At 45.7% G+C, this 24,211-nt stretch overlaps 4 protein-coding genes across 5 annotated transcripts; 2 read left to right on the top strand and 2 right to left on the bottom strand.

Annotated features, from left to right (window-relative positions):
- Positions 1–652: 652 nt before the first annotated feature.
- On the top strand, positions 653–6,783 carry LOC101780838 (pyrophosphate-energized vacuolar membrane proton pump). Of its 2 annotated transcripts, none has more exons than XM_004951605.3 (8): positions 653–1,088; positions 3,496–4,070; positions 4,260–4,639; positions 4,825–4,911; positions 5,002–5,332; positions 5,584–5,994; positions 6,073–6,132; positions 6,257–6,783. In XM_004951605.3, the coding sequence occupies exons 1-8, from the start codon at positions 842–844 to the stop codon at positions 6,461–6,463; spliced, it is 2,298 nt and encodes a 765-aa protein (XP_004951662.1). In that variant the 5' UTR covers positions 653–841; the 3' UTR covers positions 6,464–6,783. The 2 variants fall into 2 exon arrangements, with proteins under 2 accessions (XP_004951662.1, XP_012703369.1); XM_012847915.3 differs by lacking the exon at positions 653–1,088 and adding an exon at positions 1,519–1,740.
- Positions 6,784–7,846: 1,063 nt separating this feature from the next.
- Positions 7,847–10,536, bottom strand: LOC101780164 (glutamic acid-rich protein). Its single transcript, XM_004951601.3, has 4 exons — positions 10,375–10,536; positions 9,895–10,033; positions 8,593–8,651; positions 7,847–8,459 (listed from the first exon to the last, which is right to left on the bottom strand). The coding sequence occupies exons 2-4, from the start codon at positions 10,012–10,014 to the stop codon at positions 8,102–8,104; spliced, it is 537 nt and encodes a 178-aa protein (XP_004951658.1). The 5' UTR covers positions 10,015–10,033; positions 10,375–10,536; the 3' UTR covers positions 7,847–8,101.
- A 1,324-nt stretch (positions 10,537–11,860) lies between these two features.
- Positions 11,861–18,361, top strand: LOC101778964 (protein S-acyltransferase 24). The gene is made up of 13 exons (XM_004951597.2): positions 11,861–12,257; positions 13,318–13,458; positions 14,043–14,155; positions 14,264–14,343; positions 14,459–14,622; positions 15,229–15,367; positions 15,444–15,543; positions 16,067–16,124; positions 16,265–16,342; positions 16,429–16,527; positions 16,780–16,858; positions 16,938–17,086; positions 17,384–18,361. The coding sequence occupies exons 1-13, from the start codon at positions 11,964–11,966 to the stop codon at positions 17,807–17,809; spliced, it is 1,920 nt and encodes a 639-aa protein (XP_004951654.1). The 5' UTR covers positions 11,861–11,963; the 3' UTR covers positions 17,810–18,361.
- Positions 18,362–19,545: 1,184 nt separating this feature from the next.
- LOC101778553 lies at positions 19,546–22,882 on the bottom strand. Its single transcript, XM_004951596.2, has 8 exons — positions 22,532–22,882; positions 22,306–22,436; positions 21,995–22,182; positions 21,606–21,890; positions 21,408–21,466; positions 20,994–21,030; positions 20,810–20,881; positions 19,546–20,535 (listed from the first exon to the last, which is right to left on the bottom strand). Exons 1-8 carry the CDS (start codon positions 22,617–22,619, stop codon positions 19,779–19,781), a joined length of 1,617 nt encoding a protein of 538 aa, XP_004951653.1. The 5' UTR covers positions 22,620–22,882; the 3' UTR covers positions 19,546–19,778.
- Between the last annotated feature and the right edge of the window lie 1,329 nt (positions 22,883–24,211).

The raw sequence follows: 24,211 nt of genomic DNA, 5'->3' as shown, positions 1-24,211 counted from the left end.
TGCCTAGCGCCGCTATTGCGCTGCATCGCCTATTTGGCGGCCCTCCTCTCGTGACTGAGGGGGTGTTTGGAAGGAGGAGGCTAAAATTTAGGAGTATTAAACTTGGACTAATTATAAAATTAATTACACAATCCCTAGGTTAAATCGCGAGACGAATCTATTAAGCCTAATTAGTCCATAATTTGATAATGTGGTGCTACAGTAACCATTCACTAATGATGGATTAATTAAGTTTAATAGATTCGTCTCGCGATTTAGCCTAGAGGTTCTGCAATTAGTTTTGTAATAAGTTTATATTTAATCCTTCTAATTAGTATCGAACATCCGATGTGATAGGGCTAAAGTTTAGCCCCCTCCTCCCAAACACCCCCTTACGCTGTTCTAGCTGGCGCCTGCTTTGTCACCTGCTTCCATGTCGGTTGCCACTGCTAGAGAAAGACCTTCCTTCGAACCTAAATGAAATCAAGGGTTGAAGTCGGCTAAAATACTATTTTAGATTTTATAATTTGTTAAACCGAATAAACATAAAAGAACCCATCGTATTTCATGATAACTTGAGAAATTTCCCCCAAAAGTGTTTTGAGACTTTCCCTATAAAAAAATTTGAGAAACTGAAAGCCCGAGAATACCCTTCTCCCACCTAGCAGTCACTCGCCTCACAAGTCACACACACACCTCGCTGCTCTGCTCCGCCCGCTCGTTTTCCCTTCCTTATAAGGCCCGGCCGCGACTCTGCTCGCCTCTCCTCCCTCCCCATACCACTCTCGTTTCTCTCCGGTTTGCGGAGGGGCCAAAGCCTTCGAGAAAAGGAACCCTAGCGCGGTCGGAGCAGCTTCCGGCGATGGCGGCGATCCTGCCGGAGCTGGCGACGCAGGTCGTCATCCCGGTCGCTGCGGCCGTGGGCATCGCGTTCGCGGTGCTGCAGTGGGTGCTGGTCTCCAAGGTGCGGCTTACCCCCGAGCGCGGCCGCGCCGACGGGGGAGCCGCGAAGACCGGCCCCAGCGACTACCTCATCGAGGAGGAGGAGGGGCTCAACGACCACAACGTCGTCGTCAAGTGCGCCGAGATCCAGAGCGCCATCTCCGAAGGTGAGGGAGGGATCACGTGGCTGGTTCTGTGAGTGCATATACACCCGCGTGGGTTTGCCCTTTTACTTCTCTGTTTAGGTTTGCAACTTGGAAGCGCGGGTTTTTTTCTGGATGCTTGGATTAGGACCTTAGCATTTTTTTTAGTTGGATTCTGTTGGAAATGATCAGAATCGTACCTGGTTTGCCTATTGGCTTAGGCGCGAATTGATGCTCCTCGTAGGGTGGATTTGATTTCGTTTCCTTCCGGTTTTCAAATACAAATCGTGAGAAAAGGATTACGAGAAATCCCGTCTGTTCAAGTAGAAATCGTGAGAATTCTATTCCGTTCTGAGCAATGATCTCCCAACCGCACTGTTTATGGAACCGACTTTGATTTTTACTTGCTTGCTGTGTGATTACTTGAAGGGGGCAAAGAAGCGTTGATTGCGATTTTGGGTTTTGTTGGTGGCATGAGAACGTCGCTCGTATGCAAGTCAGTTTGAGCTCGAAAGGAGACTTCTAATCGACTAGCTTTCATGGAGGTGGTTAGGAGATTGCTCGCCTTGCACGTGACAAGTAAAGGCGGTGCTCTTTTCACATTCCTCTCAGAAGTTAATTGTTTGTGGCTTCATGTATGGGTGATTAAACTATTTGTTTGTGGCTTCATGTATGGGTGAGTAAACTAGTGCTCCCGGCTATTTGGATCTAGGCAAGGCATTAAACTATTTGTTGTTGCTACTTTATGCAGCAGAGATTATACTAAGCATTAGTTTAATGTGTTCTAAGTGTCGTTAATTAAGCTCTCTGAAGCCCAGCTAATTCTAGTCCAACCAGATACCTTCTTTGGACGTATCTTTTGGGAATGTGTGAGCTCTTGGTCAAAATTGGTGGTTATAATATAATAGTCCAATTGGTCAGAAGCTGCCTGTAGGGTAAGAGATGAAGGGATAAGTTCTTGCAGTCTGAGTCTCTGAAGTAAGCCCACAAGTGGGGTTACAGATAAAGAGATAAGTTCTTGCTGCACGTGGTCCTCACTACTCAAATCTTCACTGCAGCTGATATTAACTGTAGTCTGTCCAGACTCCATCTTGTGGGAACCACATCCCGCTGCCTTTGGTGATTTCATAAATCATTGCAATCCTTGCATGATGCACATGTGCTGGGAAGTACTGTTGTACCTTGGCTCCTCATGTAACTCTTAGGCATCCTCCTAAAAAAAGGGAAAGAACTGTTGCAGTCAGCTGATGCTGGCAAACGATGTAGCTTGGCTTCTAGTGGGTTCTTGTACCATTTCAAAGCTATTTGTTGGTGTGGTCGCAGTAGTGTTTGTCGGATAGTCTCTTTATATAACTAGAAACAAGCATTAGCTATTTTTCTGAATTAAGGACTCGATGATATTCCATAATCATCTCTGATGATATGTAGGCTAGATATTGTATAGGTTAATTGTGACGTTTTCCGTGAAGGTGATTGCTTGCGGTTTACTGCTTACACGATGCCACGATGAGCCAGAGACAAGCCATGCTGTTTCTGTTGCTATTGCAGTGAAACTTACTGTAGCTATTTTGGCTTTCACCAATAACTGCCTAATTTGTTTAGAGGTCCTTTAGTAGGCTGTGTATTGACACACATTTTGTAAAGATTGGTGGATTAGATTTGGTTGGTTCCCATTGCAGCGCCAATTGGCTGTGTCATGTTGTATTTTCCAGATAGGTTTGATGGATAAGTTTCCATTGGACGCCGTGGTTTTCATTTAAATTAGTACCAGATTAATTTGTCCTTCAGGCTGCTGTCACTGTTTACCATTTGTCTGTAGTTCTTTGTTCCAGTTGGTTTGATGCTGACCCATTTCCTTGTGCTGTTGTTGACCGTGACAACATAGAAGTGGAAAACTGGTAGTAGCTAAGCTATCGCCAGAATCTTAATTCGAATATTTTTTTTTGTCAGGATGGCTAACTAAAGTATGTAAATTCATCAACTTATTCACACTCCAAAGTCAAGTGCAAGGACTGTGATGAAAATTTGCGCATCTGTGTGTTAATAATAGAGAAATATGGTGTATGTTCATAACCGTGTCAGCATGGTAGAACTGTTTTGAATAACTTCTATCTTCCTCATTGAGTGAATATATTCGTGCACATAGAAGTTGAGGTCATTCCGGGATTTTGCACTCCATTGTGTCACTGTCATGTGGTGATTGAGTGGCAATCCTCAAGCACAGAACATGATGGCAAATCCTCAAAACTTTCATTATTTAGAGGTGTTTGTTGTATAATAGCATCACACTCATATTTATTGGTAGTTCAGAGTCGATATTGTTGTTGTGACATTCTTTACTCATTTCAAGTTTTTATTTAGAAAGCATGAATACATTGTCTGCAACTGCTATAATCACTTGCCATCCTGTTTCTTACTTTGTTATGAACAGGAGCAACATCTTTCCTTTTCACTGAGTACAAGTACGTTGGATTATTCATGGGCATCTTTGCAATACTTATATTCCTCTTCCTTGGGTCCGTTGAGGGATTCAGCACAAAGAGTCAGCCTTGCCACTACAGCAAGGACAAGATTTGCAAGCCTGCTCTTGCGAATGCCATCTTCAGTACTATTGCTTTTGTGCTTGGTGCAGTCACCTCACTGGTGTCTGGCTTTCTTGGAATGAAGATTGCAACTTATGCAAATGCCAGGACAACTTTAGAGGCCAGAAAGGGTGTTGGGAAAGCATTTATTACTGCCTTCCGATCTGGTGCTGTTATGGGCTTCCTGCTTGCTGCCAGCGGTCTTTTGGTTCTTTACATTGCTATCAATTTGTTTGGGATCTATTATGGTGATGACTGGGAAGGTCTTTTTGAGGCTATTACCGGCTATGGCCTTGGTGGTTCTTCTATGGCTCTTTTTGGCCGCGTTGGTGGTGGTATTTATACTAAGGCTGCTGATGTTGGTGCTGACCTTGTCGGGAAGGTTGAAAGGAACATTCCTGAGGATGATCCAAGAAACCCAGCTGTAAGAATTTTTTCACAAGTTCTGAAAAGTTCCAATTGTTAAGTGCTATCTTGTTACACTTCAATTGCTTAGTGTTCGTACTTGCTTTTGGTTATAGCATATAGCACTGCATTTTGCTTGCTATGGGAATAGGTTGGCGTCTGAACCGTGGTGTAGCCTTGTAAGGATGATCCCTTGTTATACATGCAGGTCATTGCGGACAATGTTGGTGATAATGTTGGAGATATTGCTGGGATGGGATCGGATCTCTTTGGCTCATATGCTGAATCATCATGTGCTGCTCTTGTTGTGGCCTCAATCTCATCTTTTGGAATCAACCATGAATTTACTCCTATGGTGTACCCTCTTCTTGTCAGCTCTGTGGGTATTATAGCATGTCTCATAACAACACTGTTTGCAACTGATTTCTTTGAGATAAAGGCTGTGAATGAAATAGAGCCTGCTCTGAAGAAACAACTTATAATTTCCACTGTTGTGATGACTATTGGCATTGCACTCATCAGTTGGCTAGGCCTCCCGTACACCTTCACCATTTTTAATTTTGGAGTCCAGAAGACAGTGCAAAGCTGGTAAGCAATTTTGGATTGGCCATTGAAATTTTGTTTAATATAAACTTCATATTACAATCTCAGTATACTTTAAATTTATCAGGCAGCTGTTCTTATGTGTGACAGTTAGTATTTGGGTGGCTAATTGTTGATTTTGTTACACAGCAACTGTGTATTTCAGTCTCATTCTTATTGAAATTTATCAGGCAATTGTTTTTGTGTGTGGCGGTTGGTCTCTGGGCTGGCCTAGTCATTGGTTTTGTCACTGAGTACTACACAAGCAATGCCTACAGGTATCAGCGATTTTTTCTTGTCAGTGAGTATGGAGGTAGCCTTCATTCTCTGCTTCCAACATATGACATCTTTGTTGTTTTCCATTTCAGCCCTGTACAAGATGTTGCTGATTCCTGCAGAACTGGAGCTGCCACCAATGTCATTTTTGGGCTTGCTTTGGGATACAAATCAGTCATTATACCTATTTTTGCTATTGCTTTTAGTATCTTCCTCAGCTTCAGCCTTGCCGCCATGTATGGCGTCGCTGTGGCTGCTCTTGGAATGCTGAGCACCATTGCCACAGGTCTTGCTATTGATGCATATGGCCCTATCAGTGATAACGCTGGAGGAATAGCTGAAATGGCTGGCATGAGCCATAGAATTCGTGAGAGGACCGATGCTCTAGATGCTGCAGGAAACACCACTGCTGCAATTGGAAAGGTAGACATGTGCCTGCCCTTGTTGTATAACAGTTCTGATTGTCTGGCAAGTTTAAAAAAAATCAGTTCTCTTGTTGTTTTCATTTACAAATTTGGTTAGGGCCATACATAGTTCATATTTTACTCGTGGTTTGGTCAAAGAGATTGGACACCCCCTAGAAAGTGCACCTTTTCTTTTTAGATCATTTTTGTACCACCTTCAGTGTGATTAGTTTATCCTAGAAAAATTATCTTATGGTTTTGTATTTGCAGGGTTTTGCCATTGGCTCTGCAGCCTTGGTGTCACTTGCACTCTTCGGTGCCTTTGTGAGCCGGGCTGCTATCTCCACTGTTGATGTTCTGTCTCCTAAAGTATTCATTGGACTTATTGTTGGTGCTATGCTCCCATACTGGTTCTCAGCAATGACCATGAAGAGTGTAGGCAGTGCTGCACTCAAGATGGTGGAGGAAGTCCGCCGGCAGTTCAACACCATCCCGGGGCTCATGGAGGGCACCACAAAGCCGGATTATGCAACCTGTGTGAAGATCTCCACTGATGCATCCATCAAGGAGATGATTCCCCCGGGTGCTCTTGTTATGCTCACCCCATTGATCGTTGGGATTTTGTTTGGGGTTGAGACCCTCTCTGGAGTCCTTGCTGGTGCTCTCGTCTCTGGTGTTCAGGTTGGTGAGAGTTCTTCTCAAATTTTGGCATGATAGTTGCATTCAAGTTTTTTCCTTAATCCGTTTCATTTTTTTCAGATTGCCATCTCTGCATCCAACACTGGTGGTGCCTGGGACAATGCCAAGAAGTACATTGAGGTAAAATTACACAGAATTTACCAACCATTGCTTCCGTCTGAATCTGCATATTACCTACTGTAAAAAGGTATTGAGAAATGCCTCTACTAAAATCCAAAAACATTTTGATCTTTGGTTTGTTCAGGCTGGAGTTTCAGAGCATGCCAGGACCCTTGGCCCGAAAGGTTCTGACCCTCACAAGGCGGCTGTCATTGGTGACACCATTGGAGATCCTCTCAAGGACACGTCTGGCCCCTCTCTGAACATCCTTATCAAGCTCATGGCGGTCGAGTCCCTCGTGTTCGCCCCCTTCTTTGCCACTCATGGTGGCATCCTCTTCAAATGGCTCTAAACCGGCTAGAGTTGGGGACGAAGGCCGTAGTTTTGCAGGGTGGAGAGCAGTGTGTCAGCTATACAGCATCTATGGCATATGCTTTGCTCCTCGAGTTGATGAACCCCGTCGTGTGCGTGGTTTCCGTTTTCTTCGTGCCTTCTAGTTCCAGATTCCAACCATGTTTTGATCCCATAATTTCTCCTCTAGCCTTCGTGTAACCGAGTATATCGTCATAAGTCATCAGCCCCTGCGGAACATTGAAGCATCGGAAAATTTAAAGATTCTAAGAGATATATGTTGATGATGTTGGTTAATCTCAAACAATTTTTTTCTTGACATTTATTAGAATAGTCTTTGCTTAAAAATGCTATTTTTCTTCTTTTTCTCAAAACGTCAAATGGAAGTGCAGTTCCTTGAAACTGTTTAAATGCGCAGTGTGGCTTTTTTTTTTGAAGAACAACGCAGTGTGGCTTTTAACAAAGGTAATTTGGTTTTCCCAACGACGACGACGATGGTCATATATAACTTTTCATAAAATAAAAAAATAAAAAGGTGCGCATAGAACTACAGATGTTTCACAGCTTTCGATGGCTCCATGCCAAAGCCTACCCGAACCGAGTCTGATCAATTTCCGTGATTCACGTAGTGAAAGAAACAGGTTCTACCCGAAGATAATGTAACAAAGGCCTGATGTGCCAGGAAATCTTTAGGAACGAAGAATACTGTAGTATACTGTAGCGTTTCGTTTGTATTTGTGAATTATTATTCAAATATTAACTAATTAGGCTCAAAAGATTCATCTCGCAAAGTACAATCAAACTGTACAATTAATTTTTGATTTCGAAGAATACTGTAGTATACTGTAGCATTTCGTTTGTATTTGTGAATTATTATCCAAATATTAACTAATTAGGCTCAAAAGATTCGTCTCGCAAAGTACAATCAAATTGTACAATTAGTTTTTGATTTCGTCTACATTCAGTACTCCATGCATGTACCGTAAGTTTGATGTGATAGAGAATCTTCTTTTTGCATATGGCCAAAGTTGGGATTTTAGGGTAAGCCTCAACTCGTCTCGGCCTCACAAGTCCCAACAAGGGAATCTATGCTGTTCAGGATCTTAGACAAAATTACACCGATGTCGAAAAGTCAGGACCAATTCCTCAGGCTATTCTCTGTTCATCCTGGAATGATTTGGCAGATTCAACACCTCTGCAATGCAAATTCTGCTGTCCAGTGTACCCGCAGTCACGCATACAGGCATCACACATCAGAGGCACCGGGATAAACAGGCAAAGGAACATCAAATTCAAACTGCACTGCAACAGGCAGTACGATCATGAAGACCATATGTGCCTCAAATCTCAAGTAATATAAGCAAACGTTGCCGATTGCAGTACAGGATTGAAGCAAACATGATTTATAAACCATTCAGAGTATCAGGAGGGGTTGATAGCAATCTGTGATACAGGATTAAAGGAATGGTTTAATAGTACATGCACAATTAAATGTTTCTCTTTTGTTTGCAAACTAGACTATGAATCGTCCGTGACAACGAGCAAGCTAAAAACCCCTACTCACTAACCAGTAGGCTGCTATGCAGTGACGAACAAGGCTGCATTTCCTGCACACAAGGTACCCGCTCTAAGCCATTGATCATTTTCTCTTCTTGGTAGGTGGTTGGGGGACATCGTCGTCATCCTCCTCCTCCTCCTCTTCCTCTTCTTCTTCCTCCTCCTCATTGTCATCATCCCCATCATCATCGCCGTCCTCTTCTTCATCATCTCCACCGTCGTCATCATCATCACTCCCTCCTTCACCATTGGCTGCAGGATCCTCCTCCTCCTCCTCCTCCTCCTCGTTTCCGTCATCATCTGATCCTTCTTCGCCACCATCATCTTCCTCTTGGTTTTCAGCATCCTCATCATCTCCCTCCTCCTCCTCATTATCATCATCAGACTCACCATCATCCTTGTTCTCAGGTGCAGTTTCAGTTTTGCTTTTACCCAGAATCCTTGGGAAAGGAAGGACAGAAACACTCAGTTTTGCGAGAGACAAGAAACAAGTATGGCTATGGCAAATAATAATGCAACACGCGTTTGACAGTGTCAAATGGGTTGAGAGAGAGAAGCTGCATAGGGGCATACCTATTAATCAAATCTTTCTCTTCAGCAGATGTAAATATCTTGTGGTGCAGTGACAGCATCTGGACAACAAAACCAAAAGGGCAGACAAGATTATCTATCTAGAGGTATACAATTTAAGTGCACGAACAATGCTAAATGTTTTTTTAGAATGGCAAAGCCATAAAGGGCAACCATCTTGGCACAATACGGTCACCAAATTATTATGTTAGTAAAGGCACCAATTCTAATAGCTTTCCTTTTTTTCATCAAGCTCCCTCTGCAGTGAATCAATTATTCTGCATAACTTTCAGGCTCAACAAAAATCTTCACAAAACATGCATTGCACTCTACTTTCTGAGTAGAGGTCACACAATATGTTGAAAATGAACATTGAAACAACTAGGCAGCGAGACATTGAAGTACAGACGGTACAAATATCAAAAGCTAGGCCAAACGTCTGTTAACAGCACAAAATGTCTGTAAACAAACAGAAAAGCAGGTAACCTAATGTCTGTTAACAGCATACAAGTACAGTTAAATAATTGACTTGCTCGTCAAAAAGACCAGACCACTGGTTTTTCATGGGCATTGACAGGATGTAAAACACAGAATAGGAAAGAAAAAATGCTAGAGCAGTAGAGCTTTCACAATTCCACTCCAGATGCAGAAAGTATGTCAAGACATTGTATCATTTGGCTCAATAAAGACACCACTAGGCATTGTCAAGGCTATTGTTGAGCAAGAAAAGTATGCCACTTTAGACCAAAGACCTCCTTCAGAACTGCTTTTATTGAAAGTGAAAGGATGCCTGAGTGGTTATACCAGTTACAGAGGAGCACATCAACAGAGTACAGGTTCATCTCTAAGCTGTGTAACCTTCAAACCAAGCAACACTACCCAAGCAACAGACCGATAAATTTGCCATGCATGGCCTGTACTTGTACCAGCTCAAATGCGATGGCGCGAGCATACAGAAGATAATTTTGGCAAAGGAAACAAACAACTGCCAGATTGCCAGGCACCCAGGTAATCAACCGTAACCATAATGCAGCAATTGCATAAACTCCCCAAAATTAGTCCTCCGATATCACAGTAAGCTATCATTGAGAACAGTACAGAATACGGAGATGCGACAAATCCTAGAAACAAAACATCGTGACTGCGTGACCCATCAATGATTTCTCAAGTGAACCTCTATCAGCAAGAGAAATTTAAAACAGCAACAGAAGAACCTCGTTACATTCCATACAGTAACACAGCTGTTGTGCAGACAAAATACACAATATTAACTAAAAGAAGTATGGGAGAAGGAAAACATTTTACCACGGCCACGAGCCCAACAAGCGACCTTTGCACCTCCAAGGCGACCTCAGCAACGAGCAGCTGGGCGAAATCAGCTGCCTTCGCCTCCACATGGTTGTTGCTCCCAAGCAGCGCCTCCATATTCAAAGCAGCTAGAATTCTGCACCAAGACCGAGTTTCACCAAACGAATCATACAACAGAGAAGGATGGCGGAATTTCGGAACCTTCTGAACTCAAGCGAGATCTACGGTAGAACCTACGGTCAGTGAAGAGGGCGGACTTAACACTGGACATGGAAGTGGAACTCTAGTTTTTCACTCTTTTTTTTTTTGGAAAAGTTGGATTTAATAGATGATAGCGGGTCACAGATCTACCAGAACAAGTAAATCTAGAAGAACGAAAAAATTCCATCGAAGAACAACCCTAACTCCACAGATCTCTACTTCACCCAAGTCTTTGTGAAAGAAAAAAAAATACACAAGCAAGTTAGGATCCCTTACCAACGGAAAGAGCACGTTGCGAGGTGCGGAGTACTGCGGGCGGCTGGCTGCCGTCTTCGGTTGAAGGAGGCCGGCGGCGACGGAGAGGGCGGCCAAGAGAGGAGAGGAGATGCGGTTGCAGTCGAGGTTTTGGGGTCCGTTGCAGATCTGGGCCTAATATTGGGCCTGTGGCGGCCCGACACGATGAGGTGGAGGCCCATAACAACTTCTAATACTTCTCATTTTTCAGAATTTTCTAAAGAAATGACGTTTAAACAAAGAAAAAAACAAAAGAACGCCAAAAGAAAATGGGAATTTTGTGTGTAGCACACGTGGTATTCTATGCGACACGGTTGGCTGCACACTGCGATTTTACGTTTTTGTCTCCACCTCACCACAACACGTAAAAAGACCGTTTTGCCCTCAAAGGACCAGTCCCACACGTCAGCCCTCTCCCTCTCCTCCTTTCCCTTTCCTCTCCGCGTAGCCACTCTGCCACCGCCGTCCGCGTCCCGTGCCCCGACCCTTCCGCACCGCCGCAGGCCATGTCCCGAGCCCAACCTCTCTACACGGCACCGGCGCTCCAGCACCGCAGGCCACGTCCCGCACCCTACCTCCTCCGACCGCCTCTCTACCGCCGCAGGCCATCTCCCGCGCCCCACTCCTCCGCCACCACAAGCCACCTCCCGCGCTCCAACTCCGCGCTGCCGCGTGCCACATCACGTGCCCAATCTCCTTCACGCGCGCTGCGAGCCGCTGCAACAGGTGCCATCCACCCATCCAAAGTAGAGCAGCCCTGGCGGCTTGCTAACGGCGGAGCTGTTCACCACTTGTGCTGAGCAGTCCCGCACAATGGGGGTGGACATCGCGATTGCCACCCGATCCCTCACGAAGATCCCTTGGTCTCCACCCTGCAACTGGCCAAGCACTACGTGTGGGGGAGGCGCACATCACCCGCTTGGCGCTGCCTTCTCGGTGGGGTGCTCCCGAGCTACATGTGGAGGTAAGGGAGACGGCTAACGGGTTGACCCAAACTTATGAGGACAAAATGATTTTTTTACGTGCTGCGGTGTGGTGGAGATAAAAATGCAAAATTGTAGTGTCTAGCTGACTAAGGGGGCGTTTGGTTCCCTTTACTTATTTTTAGCACGTGTCACATCGAATGTTTAGGTACTAATTAAGATTATTAAACGTAGACTATTTACAAAATCCATTACATAAGTGGAGACTAAACGGTGAGATGAATCTATTAAGCCTAATTAATCCATCATTAGCAAATGTTTACTGTAGCAACACATTGTCAAATCATGAACTAATTAGACTTAATAGATTCGTCTCGTCGTTTAGCCTTCACTTATGTAATGGGTTTTGTAAATAGTCTACATTTAATACTCTAATTAGTATCTAAACATTCGATGTGACGGTTGCTAAAAATAAGCACTGAGAAACCAAACCGCACCTAAATTGAAGAATAGTGTCCCTTGCAAAACCATGCGCTACGCACAAAATTCCTAAAGAAAATACCGAGTCAAAGCGGCCCCGCGTCGAGCAGGGTCCTCGCCTTGCGTCCTCCCGACCCAATCCCACGCCGCGAGGCCGCCGGATCCCCCATGGCCTCGTCGGAGATCGAGGTGGTCGACGACACCGAGACCGTCTCCACCGCCGCCGCCACCGGGGACGGGGCGGGACCGGTCGTCGCGGCGGGGGCAGGGCAGGAGGGGGAGGAGGAGGCGGCGCTCAAGGACGACGTGTACACGGGCGCGGCGTACGGGGACCTCGAGAAGCTGCACCGCCTCGTCGAGCGCGAGGGCCGCTCCGTCACGGAGCCCGACGCGCTAGGGTACCACGCGCTGCAGTGGGCGGCGCTCAACAACCGCGTCGCCGCCGCCCAGTACATTCTCGAGGTTGGTTCCCCACTCCCGGCCCTTCTCCTTTGTGACCAATGCGGTAGGCTGCTGGGCACAGCTGCTAGTAACGGCGATCGCTTGTTGGTGGTGGCGATTTTCGAGGAATGTGCAGCTAAGCTACCTGCGCGTTCTTCTATCTGAATTGTATGTGCTGTATGTGTGGCGTCTCCAGCCTCTGCTTCGATGAGAACTGCGCAGCTGAGCTCAATCTTGTAGGCATTGAGTTGTTGTCATTGGGAGTTCTGATCCGGGGTAGTCTGTTCGAGATTCGAGCCTGCCGTGGGCGTTATGGTTGGTGGGTAAGGTTTGGGCAGAGCCATGGCTATCACTGAGGACTTAATGCACATGTTTTATGCGTAGGTTGTAGTTGTAGTGTGGCATGTTAGCAACACGTTTTGATTCTGCACTTATAGAGGCCTGCAGCACTCTGTTGTTGCTACAATGCAGTTCGGAAGATGTTGAATGGTGGATACAATCAGGGCGGAGCTAGGGGACTTTATTGGTCTGAGCCTGATGAAGTCTAGCAAATTCAGTAGAAAATCACTGTTCTCAGCGGTCCAGATCCCAGCCTTCGTGTGGAGAAGACACCCAGGCTAGCTCTACCCCTGTACAATCTGCATCTTTATGTAGGGCTGACGGGTGCGTTTGAGTCTGTTTGGCTAAAGTTAAAGGCAAAATGAGATTTTGTCTGGCGTTGTCCTTTAGTTCGGTTTGAAGCTGAGCATGCAGTCTTATCTCTAAACAGATGGCATTTTCTATCTTCTTAGCTGATATAAGATATTCTCAAATTGAACCTGAATCTCTAGTTGGGCTGATGTAATGGTCATCTTCAGAATTTACTCTCCTTGTAATCATACAAGTCCCTACCATAATTATTAACAATGTTAAAATCTGCCACTTTTAAATTGTTGTTCTGATTATATATACATGTCATGTGTTGTGCAATGTAGTTCTGTCGTTAACTCTATGTTTCGTTTACTGCACTAAAGCATGTGCATTTTCCCCCCTTTTGGGTTAGCTTTTGCAGATGATGATTATGAACTTTTTTTTTTCACAGCATGGAGCGGATGTAAATGCTATAGACCACACAGGGCAAACAGCTCTTCACTGGAGCGCTGTGCGTGGTCATATTCAAGTTGCAGAATTACTTTTGAAAGAAGGAGCTAAGATGGATGCCGCTGATTTATATGGATACCAGGTTTGTAGTTTGATTTCTCTATTGCACCCATGACACTTCCCGCTATAATCATATCTTTTGTTTGTCTAGTATATTTTCATAATTTCTCATGATGGCCCACTTCATCTGGTACAAAAATTTATGAAGTTTATTTAGTGGCACACAGATCAAGAAAGGGCACCTTATCACTGTAGACCAGACTTCTTTCTGGCTGTAAGAATGCTTTAGATGGGGTAATTAAGCTGTACTACAAATTATGCCATTCTTTTAATTGCACTAGGCATGCTATTGAGGTGTCCAACAAGTCGGTAATTGAGGAATGGCTAAATTTATATCAGTATATTAGTGCAAGGGCAATTTTGGAAAGAAGATGGCTGATTTAGCTTACTTATGGATTGCACCTTTTTTTCAAAGTTTATGTCTAATCCTTGTGCTAGAACTACTTTAGATTCCCTCTTAATATACTAGGTTATTGTCAGAAGATGAAATATAGTTCTTGTTTGGCCCTAAAATCCTCATTTGTTCAAAAATCAAGAGTCAGCATAATTAGCTTGTGGCCGGAGTTTTACTCATGATTCAGTTATCAATCTACTGTTATATCACAGACCACACATGTTGCAGCACAGTATGGTCAGACAGCATTTCTTTGTCATATAATTGCAAAACGGAATGCTGATCACGATGTCCCTGATAACGATGGGAGAAGCCCTCTTCACTGGTTTGTACCTTTATTTTGTACATTTAATATGAGCCTGGTGGTATTATATATGTTTAACTTGACTTCATAGTTTCCCTACTGATGCATCTATTAACATGCCACCTTTAGGGCTGCATATAAAGGATTTGCAGATACCATACGTCTCCTCTTGTTTTTAGGTGCCTATAGGGCACGGCAAGACAAAGAAGGTATGCGTTGAATGACTGCAGAACTATTCCTGTCTTTATACAGAAATATTCCTATCAAAAGAGCCTTTGTTTCCACCAGCTTGTTGCTCATTTCCATTGCAAATGCTCTCCTTAGGTTGTACTCCTTTACATTGGGCTGCTATTCGGGGGAATTTGGAGTCATGCACTGTGCTAGTTCAGGCTGGCAAAAAGGAGGACCTTACGGTGCAAGACAATACTGGCTTGACTCCAGCCCAAGTTGCCGCTGATAAGAATCACCGACAAGTTGCATTTTTTCTTGTCAGTATTATTTGTTATTATTGATCTTTCTGTTTAATGTACTTATAGTAAATATTTAGCATATCTTGATTTTGGAGTCCAAAGTCCATAAGCCTATAAAGCGTTGTTATCTGACGCAGAGTCTATTAGTGCATTACTGTCTATAAAACTTAATCTAAATTGCATGAAACACGTTGCTGTGGGTTATTTTTATTTGCATTGCGGCAGATTTTTTTTCACATGCTCTTCCTTGACAACTTTATCTTGCATTTTATACAAAAATTAATTTTCAGCATTAGTGAATTTGATCTCACGTTGCTGATTTTACATGAAAGACGGTTGAACTTTTTTTTCCAAGAAAAGTCATGTATTAACGTGGAAGCAACAAAAAGAGGAAGAGATTTCTTTCTCAAACTCTTTAGTGCCGAAATCCAAAAGTACTCTTCTGTAGCTTTTGTGGTTTGTAAATGCTCTTGTAACTTTTTGAATACTCCTTTCGCAGTTCTTCTGTTCCAGACCATCTTGGTTAGGGTCTTATGGTGGCCATTATTGACCTCAACATAAAATGTCCTCTAGTGCATTTAGGAAACACAAAGAATTCACTTGATGGTTTGCTCGTTTATGCAGGGGAATGCTAGAAGAGTACATGAAAGAGGATGTGGTGGGAACGGTTATTTTCGGAAACTATCAAAATTTGGGCTTGCTCCCCTGCTTTGGTGCATCATTATAGCCTTAATATTTGTATACACACATTCAATTATCTTAGGTATCTTACTATTTTGATGTATTTCAGATGATTGAATCTTCCATATTGTGGCACTTATTTTATTCCTTCTATGCAGGAGACTATAACACAAATATGACTCTACCTTTGGGGTTATTTTCATGGTTGGGAGTTTTCCTTGCAACTGCTGGCCTGGTTATGTTTTATAGATGCAGCAGGTAGACATCTTATTATAATACTAGCTACAAAAGAAAGTTAAGAAGCAGAGAAATAGACCTCAAATGCCTTACCTATTGGCCTATAAGAAACAGCTTTTGTAAGAATCTGGGTTATGTATTATTCTCACGTATTCTGTGCTAATCTTGAGTTAAGCCACATGCAGTTTGTAAAAGTAAACACTGATTTTTTTTTGCCAGACCCTATCAGTTTGCATTCTAGATTATGCTTCGTTTACTAGAATGCCATGTTATTTTGGTGAATTACTAGAATGCCATGTTATTTTGGTGAAATCTCAAGTCTTTGTGGCAATGCCTTATCTAACGTCTCACATTATTTTTCATGGGTGTCTATAAAAAGTTTGTTACTTGTGAACACCATAGATTTCAATTTGTTTAATGCATTGTCTATTTTCCTTGTGAATCTATATATGCAGCACCCGGCACCCTACTTCTTTCACTTCTCAACTATGCATTTTGACCATCTATTTTTTTCGCTGGAATGACTGTACTGTTTGTTATGCAGGAAAGATCCTGGTTACATCAGCAAGAATGTAAGAGACTCACAAAATCAAAGAGATGACGTAAGCTTGAAAGGAAACCTACTGTGGCTTCTTGTCAATACGTTTATCTCCTGTCTGATTATGAAAGTGTCACTTATAGAAAATTAAATAATAACAGAGTCCTAAATGTGCAATGTTTATCTTTTGTTTTGCACCTCTAGGAACCTTTGTTGAAGAGGGACCTGGACAACCTTGAACTTCTGGATGGTAATTGGTCTCAACTATGTATAACTTGCAAAGTAAGTCTTTTTTTATTGAGCAATCTGTGGTTTTCTCCTGAAATTGACATTTTTCTGAAGCGGCCTGATTTGTCTAGTATCAATAGATTGTCAGGCCTGTACGCTCAAAACACTGCTCTACATGCGACCGCTGTGTTGAGCAATTTGATCATCATTGCCCTTGGGTATCAAATTGCATTGGAAAGGTAATCATTCTATCCTTTTATATGTTCAACCTCCTATTGTCAATATATCAATGGTACAGGGTTAAAAAGTTAAAGGATAAGGGAAATATCCTAAAAACTACACTTATAGACCCAGCAGAAGCTGAAGAACAAGAAAACATAGTTCTGCTTCTAGTTGATGAATTGCATCTTTCTTTTTTGTTACCCCACTATGAATATTAACGAAAAATAGTGATATTCTTCAGCCTAAGCTACAATGGTTTGAAATTGCAGAGAAACAAATGGGAATTCTTCATGTTCCTTATCCTAGAAGTTTCTGCAATGATTATTACTGGTGTAACGGCCATCATAAGTATGTTTGCATTTTCTGCTATACCAGAAATTTACTGTATTAAGAAAAAAATAATTCTATATTAATTTTCTTGTTGCAGGAAGTGTAGGAGACCCAGCTTCTCCAGCATCATTTGGTGGATGGCTTGGCTATACAGCTATAAACCATTCGTGGGTGGTGTCTTTTGTCATAATGGACCTCTTCCTTTTCTTTGGCATTATAACTCTAACAGTAATTCAAGCATCACAGGTATGAACCAAGATGATATTCACCTCCAATCAAGTATTTGGCTTTGACATGATTCTGTTGGTCCATCTGCCCATGTTTGCACATAACTGTGTAGATTGTTCCTGCACATGACATAATTCTTCATATTGTCATGTTATATGTCTTGTTCATACTAAAAGTTATTGCCTTATCGAGCTTTTGTTTGTTTGTTGTGATCCACTGCTTCTAAGATTGCTGAGGCATTATAACTTTCTTTACTTGTATCTTTAGCACACTTTTTCCACAAGCTGGTCATTTCTTGCTTTTCCTACCTTGCAGATATCAAGGAATGTAACAACAAATGAGATGGCAAATGCCATGAGGTACAGTTATCTCAGGGGACCAGGTGGCAGATTCAGAAATCCATATGACCATGGGGTGCGCAAGAACTGTTCTGACTTCTTCCTGAAGGGATACAACGAGGATATTGAGAAGGTTGTGCAGACATTGCAGCCTGATGAGGAAATGGGACCGATTCAGATGAGAAGCGCAGTCTCGCAGAATAGTGAGAGCGTTCCACTTCATGCGAATGGCAGTGACCATTCTTCCACCCATTTACAAGGGAACTCAAATTCCCATCGCCAAAGTTCGTCCAAGTGTTGCAGTAACAGTAAGAAATCTGAGAGGACCCCTTTGGGCCTAGGGCTGGGCCTTGGGCGTAACAGCCCCTCTAGCCGTTATTTGCGGTCTCTTCTTCCCTTGTGATTCGTTTTGAGAATGCAGATGTGCTGGTGTTTTTTCATTCTTGCGTGCTTGTTGCACAGCCACAGCTTTGTTTGGGCTATTTCTGCGTTGGTGGTCCGTGATTTCTCTCCGGTTGCACTGACATTGCAATGCTGCTGGAAATGGAGCCCCACCATCCACCAGAATAATGCAATGGCGAGGGTAAATGAGATGGGAGTTGCTTGAGGGCTTCATAAACATCCTCGACTTACACCTACATATATACACCACAATTCATTTTTTTTTTGCCAAAGGTATAGTTTTTCCTCTCCTTTTTTGTTGGCAAAAGTGCACCATTGTGCAATGTCTTTGACATTTTGTATGTCAGGGGTTGTAGTTGAGGTACCAACCCATTTTGAGGCATAGCTGTACACAGTACACTAGAAGAACTGTAAATTGTAGAAAAACCTAACGCATATGGGCATGATTTCCCCTGTATCTTTTTTTAGTACAAAAATGTGTTGCCCCTCTCATGTAACACGATAGATGGATTATGTCGAATGCTTTAGCTGACTAGGCGGTTGTGTTGATGCAGTTTGTGATCGTTTTTTCCCCCTTTACAGCTACGAGTTGCGATATCGATGGCTAGGTGTTCGGTCTTGACTCTTGTGCGCAGTGCAGGAGCCTCTTCTTCCTGCAGTAAGATACTCAATGTAGCTGGAGTGCCGGACGACAGAGACAGTGCCTACCAAAATCGCCCACCCTGGGATTCAAGTATTTGCAGTTTGCGCCTATCAAACCCTGACGAAGATCTAGACTGTTTGGAACCAAACCTTGCCTACTCCCTCCGTTGAAGAAAAACAAAGTCATTCTTGATTCAAAATTTGTTAAAAAACAAATAATTTTCTGGGATTCAAAATCTCTCTCAAAATCAAGTCATTACTTATGTACATGTGCATGCGATCATTAATTAGCTGTCAAATATGGCCAAATAGACGGAGGGAGTACACTGTACTTATGGTCAGAACTCAAGAACATGTACAGAAACAAACAGAAGACTGCTCGTCCAAACCACATATCATGGCACGACATGGCGGGCACTCTACCGAGCCCTACTAGCTAGTCATCCATGGCGGTGGCGGTGGCGGTGGCTCCCAGTCTCGAAGGTCCTGGCCGGAAAGTCCCAGTCACAGCCACACCCTGCCGCCTCGGCTTCCGCGCTATCCGCTCGAGGAGTTCGCGCGCGACCGCGGCCGCGGCCGCCGCTTCCGTCGCCTCATGATCTGCCCCCGGAGTCGCCTTGGCCTCCGCCGTCGACCGGTGCAGCCTGCACCGGAACGAGCCCGGGTGCGTCGTCGGCGCGCACAGGCAGTACTTACTGGCCGGCGGCGGCGCGCCGGCGGCCTTGGAGCACGGAGGAGAGGAGGAGCTCATCGCGAGTGTTTGATCAAAGTGGTGATGTCAATGTCGACCCCCTTAGTAGTAGATCCTAATGTGCGTGCTGCATGCTCTCGGGCAGAGAAGTTTTCGTGGCTGTTGAGTGCAACGGCCTCCTTGTTTCGTGGCACAAAGGGATAAAACTGCAAAGGGAGATCCTACAAAAGAGGGGTGTTTATCCAAAGGAAAGAAGATATGGAACAATAAGCAATCGCAAGATTGAAAAAGTTCAGTGCAGGACAAAATTGTTAAGAGGCTTTTCTTTTTTCCCTCATGTAAAGCGGGCACTATGGACATGTGCTAAACATGGGCCCACCAGTCAGCCTCTCATCGTTCCCACTAGGTCCCCTTGCAAACCGCACCATTCTCTCAGCAAGAGTACCGGTGATGATGATGTTCTCTCTTCGGAGAAATTTTGTACTATAGAATCACTGTATAATGTAGTCGCCAGAATTATCGAAATTGCATAGTGTTTCGTACATAAAACACTAATGCCGACGACTTGAATGCAATGTACAGGTATAAGTATAATACGAGCCTAATCAAGCTAGCTGATGCTACATGCGATTCATCTTCACATGTACTGCCTCGCCGGGCTCTTGAGAAACGCCCTCTCCTCCACGGGGAACTTGTACGGCGGCGGCGCCAGGAGGAGCTCCCTGGCCTCGCTCCTCCGCCGCCGCTCCCGCGCGTGCACGACCCAGAGCAGCACCGCCAGCAGCACGGCGACGGCGGCGCCGAGCAGGCCCCGGAACACCTGCCCGCTGTACCGGCGCAGGCCCGGGCAGTGGTCGCCGCCGATGGACCCGAACGTCTCCCTGACGAACGTGCAGTCCGCCAGGTCCACCAGCACCGGCCCGTAGTGGTAGAGCCCGTAGCTCACGTTGGCCGCGCCGGCGAGCTGGTCGTACATGGACGGCGTGACGCGGCCGGGCGTCGCGCACACCTCCGCCCCCGACGCGGCGTCCGTGGTGGTTGAAGCGCACACGTAGCGCCGCCAGGCCTGCGGCGCGGCGTCGAGGGTGAGCTCGCCGGGCGCGCAGGCGCGGTCGCGGAGGTCCGGCGTGTAGGGGTTGCAGAGCCGCGGCACGGGCGGGCCGGATTGGTTGTAGTTGAGTGGCGGGGGTGTCCCCGGCGGGAAGTCGCGGTTGGAGACGTTGGCCAGCGCGCCGTTGAGCACGGCGACGAGCTGGTAGTTCACCTCCTTGCTCCGGTCCAGCGCCTCCGTCGCCGCCGCGGTGTCCACGCACGGCAGGATGTCGTCCAGCGCCGTGCGCGCCTGCGGGTGCGCCACCCACTCGCCCATCGCCACGCAGGTGTCACCGACCACGCTGCAAACATGGCACGCGCAAGCATTCTTTCCCTTTAAACCCACGTTACAACTTACGGAGTACAATCCAAGCCATGGAGCGAAACATAAGAATAAAACAATTCTTGGTCATTCCGTATGAATACGAATACAGAGGTTGTATGCTAAGCATTTCATTGTGTAAATGGAAAATTTCTTCAGGCAGGTACTAGTAGTGTGGCCACCAAACTGGAGTGGTAGTGAGAGTACTGACTTGTAAGCAACAGCTAAGTAAGTATAACAGCAAAGGCACTTACTTGTGAAGGAGGAGAAAAGTACCGCAGAGGACAAAGGTTCCTGCAACCAGGATCCACCCGAAAAACACCAACCTGCATGTCAGTAAAAAAACGGGGGCTTGGCATCAGATTTTCATGCTGCATTTTCGTCAGATGAACTCTGGCGAGTAACAAAGCATTGAAAAAGCCATGTGTCGATGCTTACACGTAGATAACCGATTCCAATCCACAAAGCGAGAACACTGCAAGATTGCAACCCCACTGTAAGCAAACGTAGAGACGAACAAAGCGCTGTTTGTTTGAGCTTCCAACTTCTTAGCGTGAAAAGCTAGAAGCTCAAACAAATCAAACAAACAGTAAACTTCTCGTGCAGCTTCCGAGAAGCTGGAAGTCCAGAAAAATTGAGTTTATATGGAAAACTGAAAAGCTAAGTTTTATAAGTTTTTTATAGTATTTTTAGCACATCTTCTAAAAATTAGTGTTGGCTTTGAAAAAAAAAAGCTAGCAGCAGCTTTTCAAAAAGCTCAAAAGCTGACATTGTGCATGGAACTGTTTCCGCTAAAATTCGAGACATGCCCTAAAACAGTAAGAGGTGGATAAGCAGTGTAGGTTTGCTCACCAAGGCCAAGAAAAGCAAGGATTAGCATCGCCGCTGCGACGACAATCAGAACCTTCCTTCTGCAATGGAGCAAGAGAACAAATTTATTCTCTTACGAAAAAGATAACGACAAAATGATTAGGAACAGGTCCTTGTGAATTTTTTATTTGCAAGAAAGAAGAAAAGCACTGGGTATGGATGCTTGGGTCGGTGACGTACACGGTCTCCAGGGCGGCGCGGATCTTGGCAGCGTTGCTGGACGTGCGGGCGGCGAGCACGTCGGCGGCCGCGCCCACGTTGCGCACGACGTCGTCGATCCTCCCCTTGACATCGTCGGGCAGCGTGACGGGCCCCACGCCGGCGGCCTTGGCGGTCTCGAGGAAGCCCGTGAAGCTCCGCAGGTTGGCGACCGTGTCGCCCGACTGCCGCACCACGTAGTCCACCGTCGCCGCCATGGTGCCGTGGAAGCGGCCCTGCCCGTCGTACAGCACGGCGCACCCGACGCTGCGATAGATGACGAGACACGAGACCGGTTAGTACTCTACTTGATCGACGCCGGTGATCGAGATGTAGGGGAAGAGATGAGCGGGGATCGGAGGATTACTTACGCGGCGGCGGCCGTGGCGACGAGGAGGAGCAGGAGCGAGACGACGAGGCAGGCGCGCGAGTACGAGTCGGAGGCGCCGCCGCCCGGGCAGCAGCAGAAGCAGCAGCCCGCGAGGAAGAGCGCAATGCCGAAGACGACGAACCAGACCCCCGCCGCCGCGAAGACCGGCGCCGCGGTGAAGCCGACCGACTGTGGAACGGAGATCGCGCCGCGGAAATCAACAACGAAATCGATCAAAAAACCAGGAATTGTCGAGGAGAGAGGCGCAACAAACGAGAGGATCGATCTGATCCGGAAGGAGGAAGGACTCACGGCCCAGTAGTGCTCGTTGCTGATGTTCCACCCGCCGGTGTAGTACCTCAGCGCGTCGAGGGGATCCTTCCGATGCGTCTTCTCCGCCGCGAGCACGAAGGACAAGTTCGCCCCCGGCCCCGCCGCCGCCGCTGAAGACGACGACGATCCGAACATTTCACCGAAGTTAAACGCCTTTCCAAATTCTCGAAGCATCAAAATCAAAGGAAAAAGAAAACAAACCAACCTGATGCATCGGCCGGGAACAAGGACGCGGAGACGAGGAAGAGCAGGACGAGGGGAGTCGCGCGACGCGCCGCCACGACCACCGCCATGGCCGTGGGGAGAGTGTTCCCTGCTCGAGTCGTTCGTTGCAGCCTTGCAGGTCAGCACGGCGTCAGTGAGTCGGAGTTCAAACGGCGGGACTGGGGAGGAGGACGGTGCCGTGGGCCATGAAATCCTGACGAGTACTGTCCGGCTGGTCGGTGGAACGCTCGGTTGCTTGGGGATATGGGAACAAGACGCAGGGGATAGAAGAAGACAACGTCGAGAAGAAGACGAGTTGGCTTCGGCAGGTTACAGGCTTACAGCTAGCGAGCGTTACTGCTTGCTCGCGAGGAAACGGCCGCGGTTCTTGAGAAAGCTCGTTTTTCTCGTACTTTTTTTTAAGGGAAAAAAGTTTCGATTTTTTTATAAAAAGAGTGCGGTCAAGAAATGGACGCGAAATTCAAACGGGAACCGAGTGGAGCAGTACGTGCCGCCGCATGTTGTTGGCGGAATATTTGTTGCGCGTTCCGGGATTCATGACGCGGTTCGCGGGCGGGGCGGAGCAGTAGTGCGTGCATGCACAATTGCAGCTGACGTTTGCGTGGGAGGATCGGGCTCCGTGCCATGTGACGGGACGTGATTAATCGCATTAATTTCTGATTATAAATGAGTGCGGGTTTAGAGGCAACACATAAGAAATTTTCAAAACTACATGGATGATACTGCTAATTTTAAGGGTTTTCTTATCCTCCTCTTCTTTCCCTACAGTACGGATCCAGCATGGAGCTGGAGCTCCCCTGTTCCCGTACGGCCGAAGGAGCTAAGTGGAAGAAGGTGAAAAGGAGGAGGAAGAAGAGGAGAAAGAGAGAAAGGAGGAAGAGGAAGATGACCCTCTCGGTGAGCTTCGCCCAGTTCTCCAAGATCTTCCCTTGCCTGTGTTACCATGGGTTGAGCAACCTAACCTTCACATTTTGCCAACCCCCATCCTAACTCAATGCATGGTACCGTTGTCATGCCCCTCTCTCCATCTTTCCCCTTTGCGCGTCTTCAAGGGGTGTAGGCCAGAAGAAGTACTTGAAAGGTGAGGAACCGCGATGTTCGTTCCTCTCTCAGGCGATACCAGAGGTGATCTAAAATTTCTTTCCACAAATCGACACAGCCAATCCCTTGAAACCCGAAACCAACAGAAATCGAACCCCAAGAGCGAAAGCAACAGCCCTATTCGAGCAAAATCACAAGATCATGCTAGAACCCAGACCAGAGGCAATAGAGCCGCCAAAATATCAAGTAACCTTGTAGATTGACTACGGGTCCTAAGAAAGAGAGTAGACGGTCTGAAGATCAAAGTAGCTAGCATTCTTGAAGATGTGTACAAGATGCCACCTGATCCGAGCCCTGGGAGCTAGCCACAATCACAACCTGGTGCTGCTAAAGCCCTTCATGAAGAGAGGAAGGAAGTCACAGCCCTTGCACTTTTCAAAAAGGAAAACATATAGTTGTTTACAGGTAGTAATTTGAGGTGTCTTGAGGCAGGTTACAAGGGAGAAGATGAATCCATAAATGGAGAGAAGATCTACCTCCAAAATCTACTATTATCGCTAACTCATTTTGAACCTTGTTCCACCCTGCATATAAGGTGTTTGTTAAATTGCCTCAAGGT

This window comes from Setaria italica, chromosome I (genome assembly GCF_000263155.2).
Source record: "Setaria italica strain Yugu1 chromosome I, Setaria_italica_v2.0, whole genome shotgun sequence".
In the NCBI taxonomy this organism is placed as follows: Eukaryota; Viridiplantae; Streptophyta; class Magnoliopsida; order Poales; family Poaceae; genus Setaria; species Setaria italica.
This window is presented reverse-complemented; position numbering and strand designations above follow the sequence as displayed.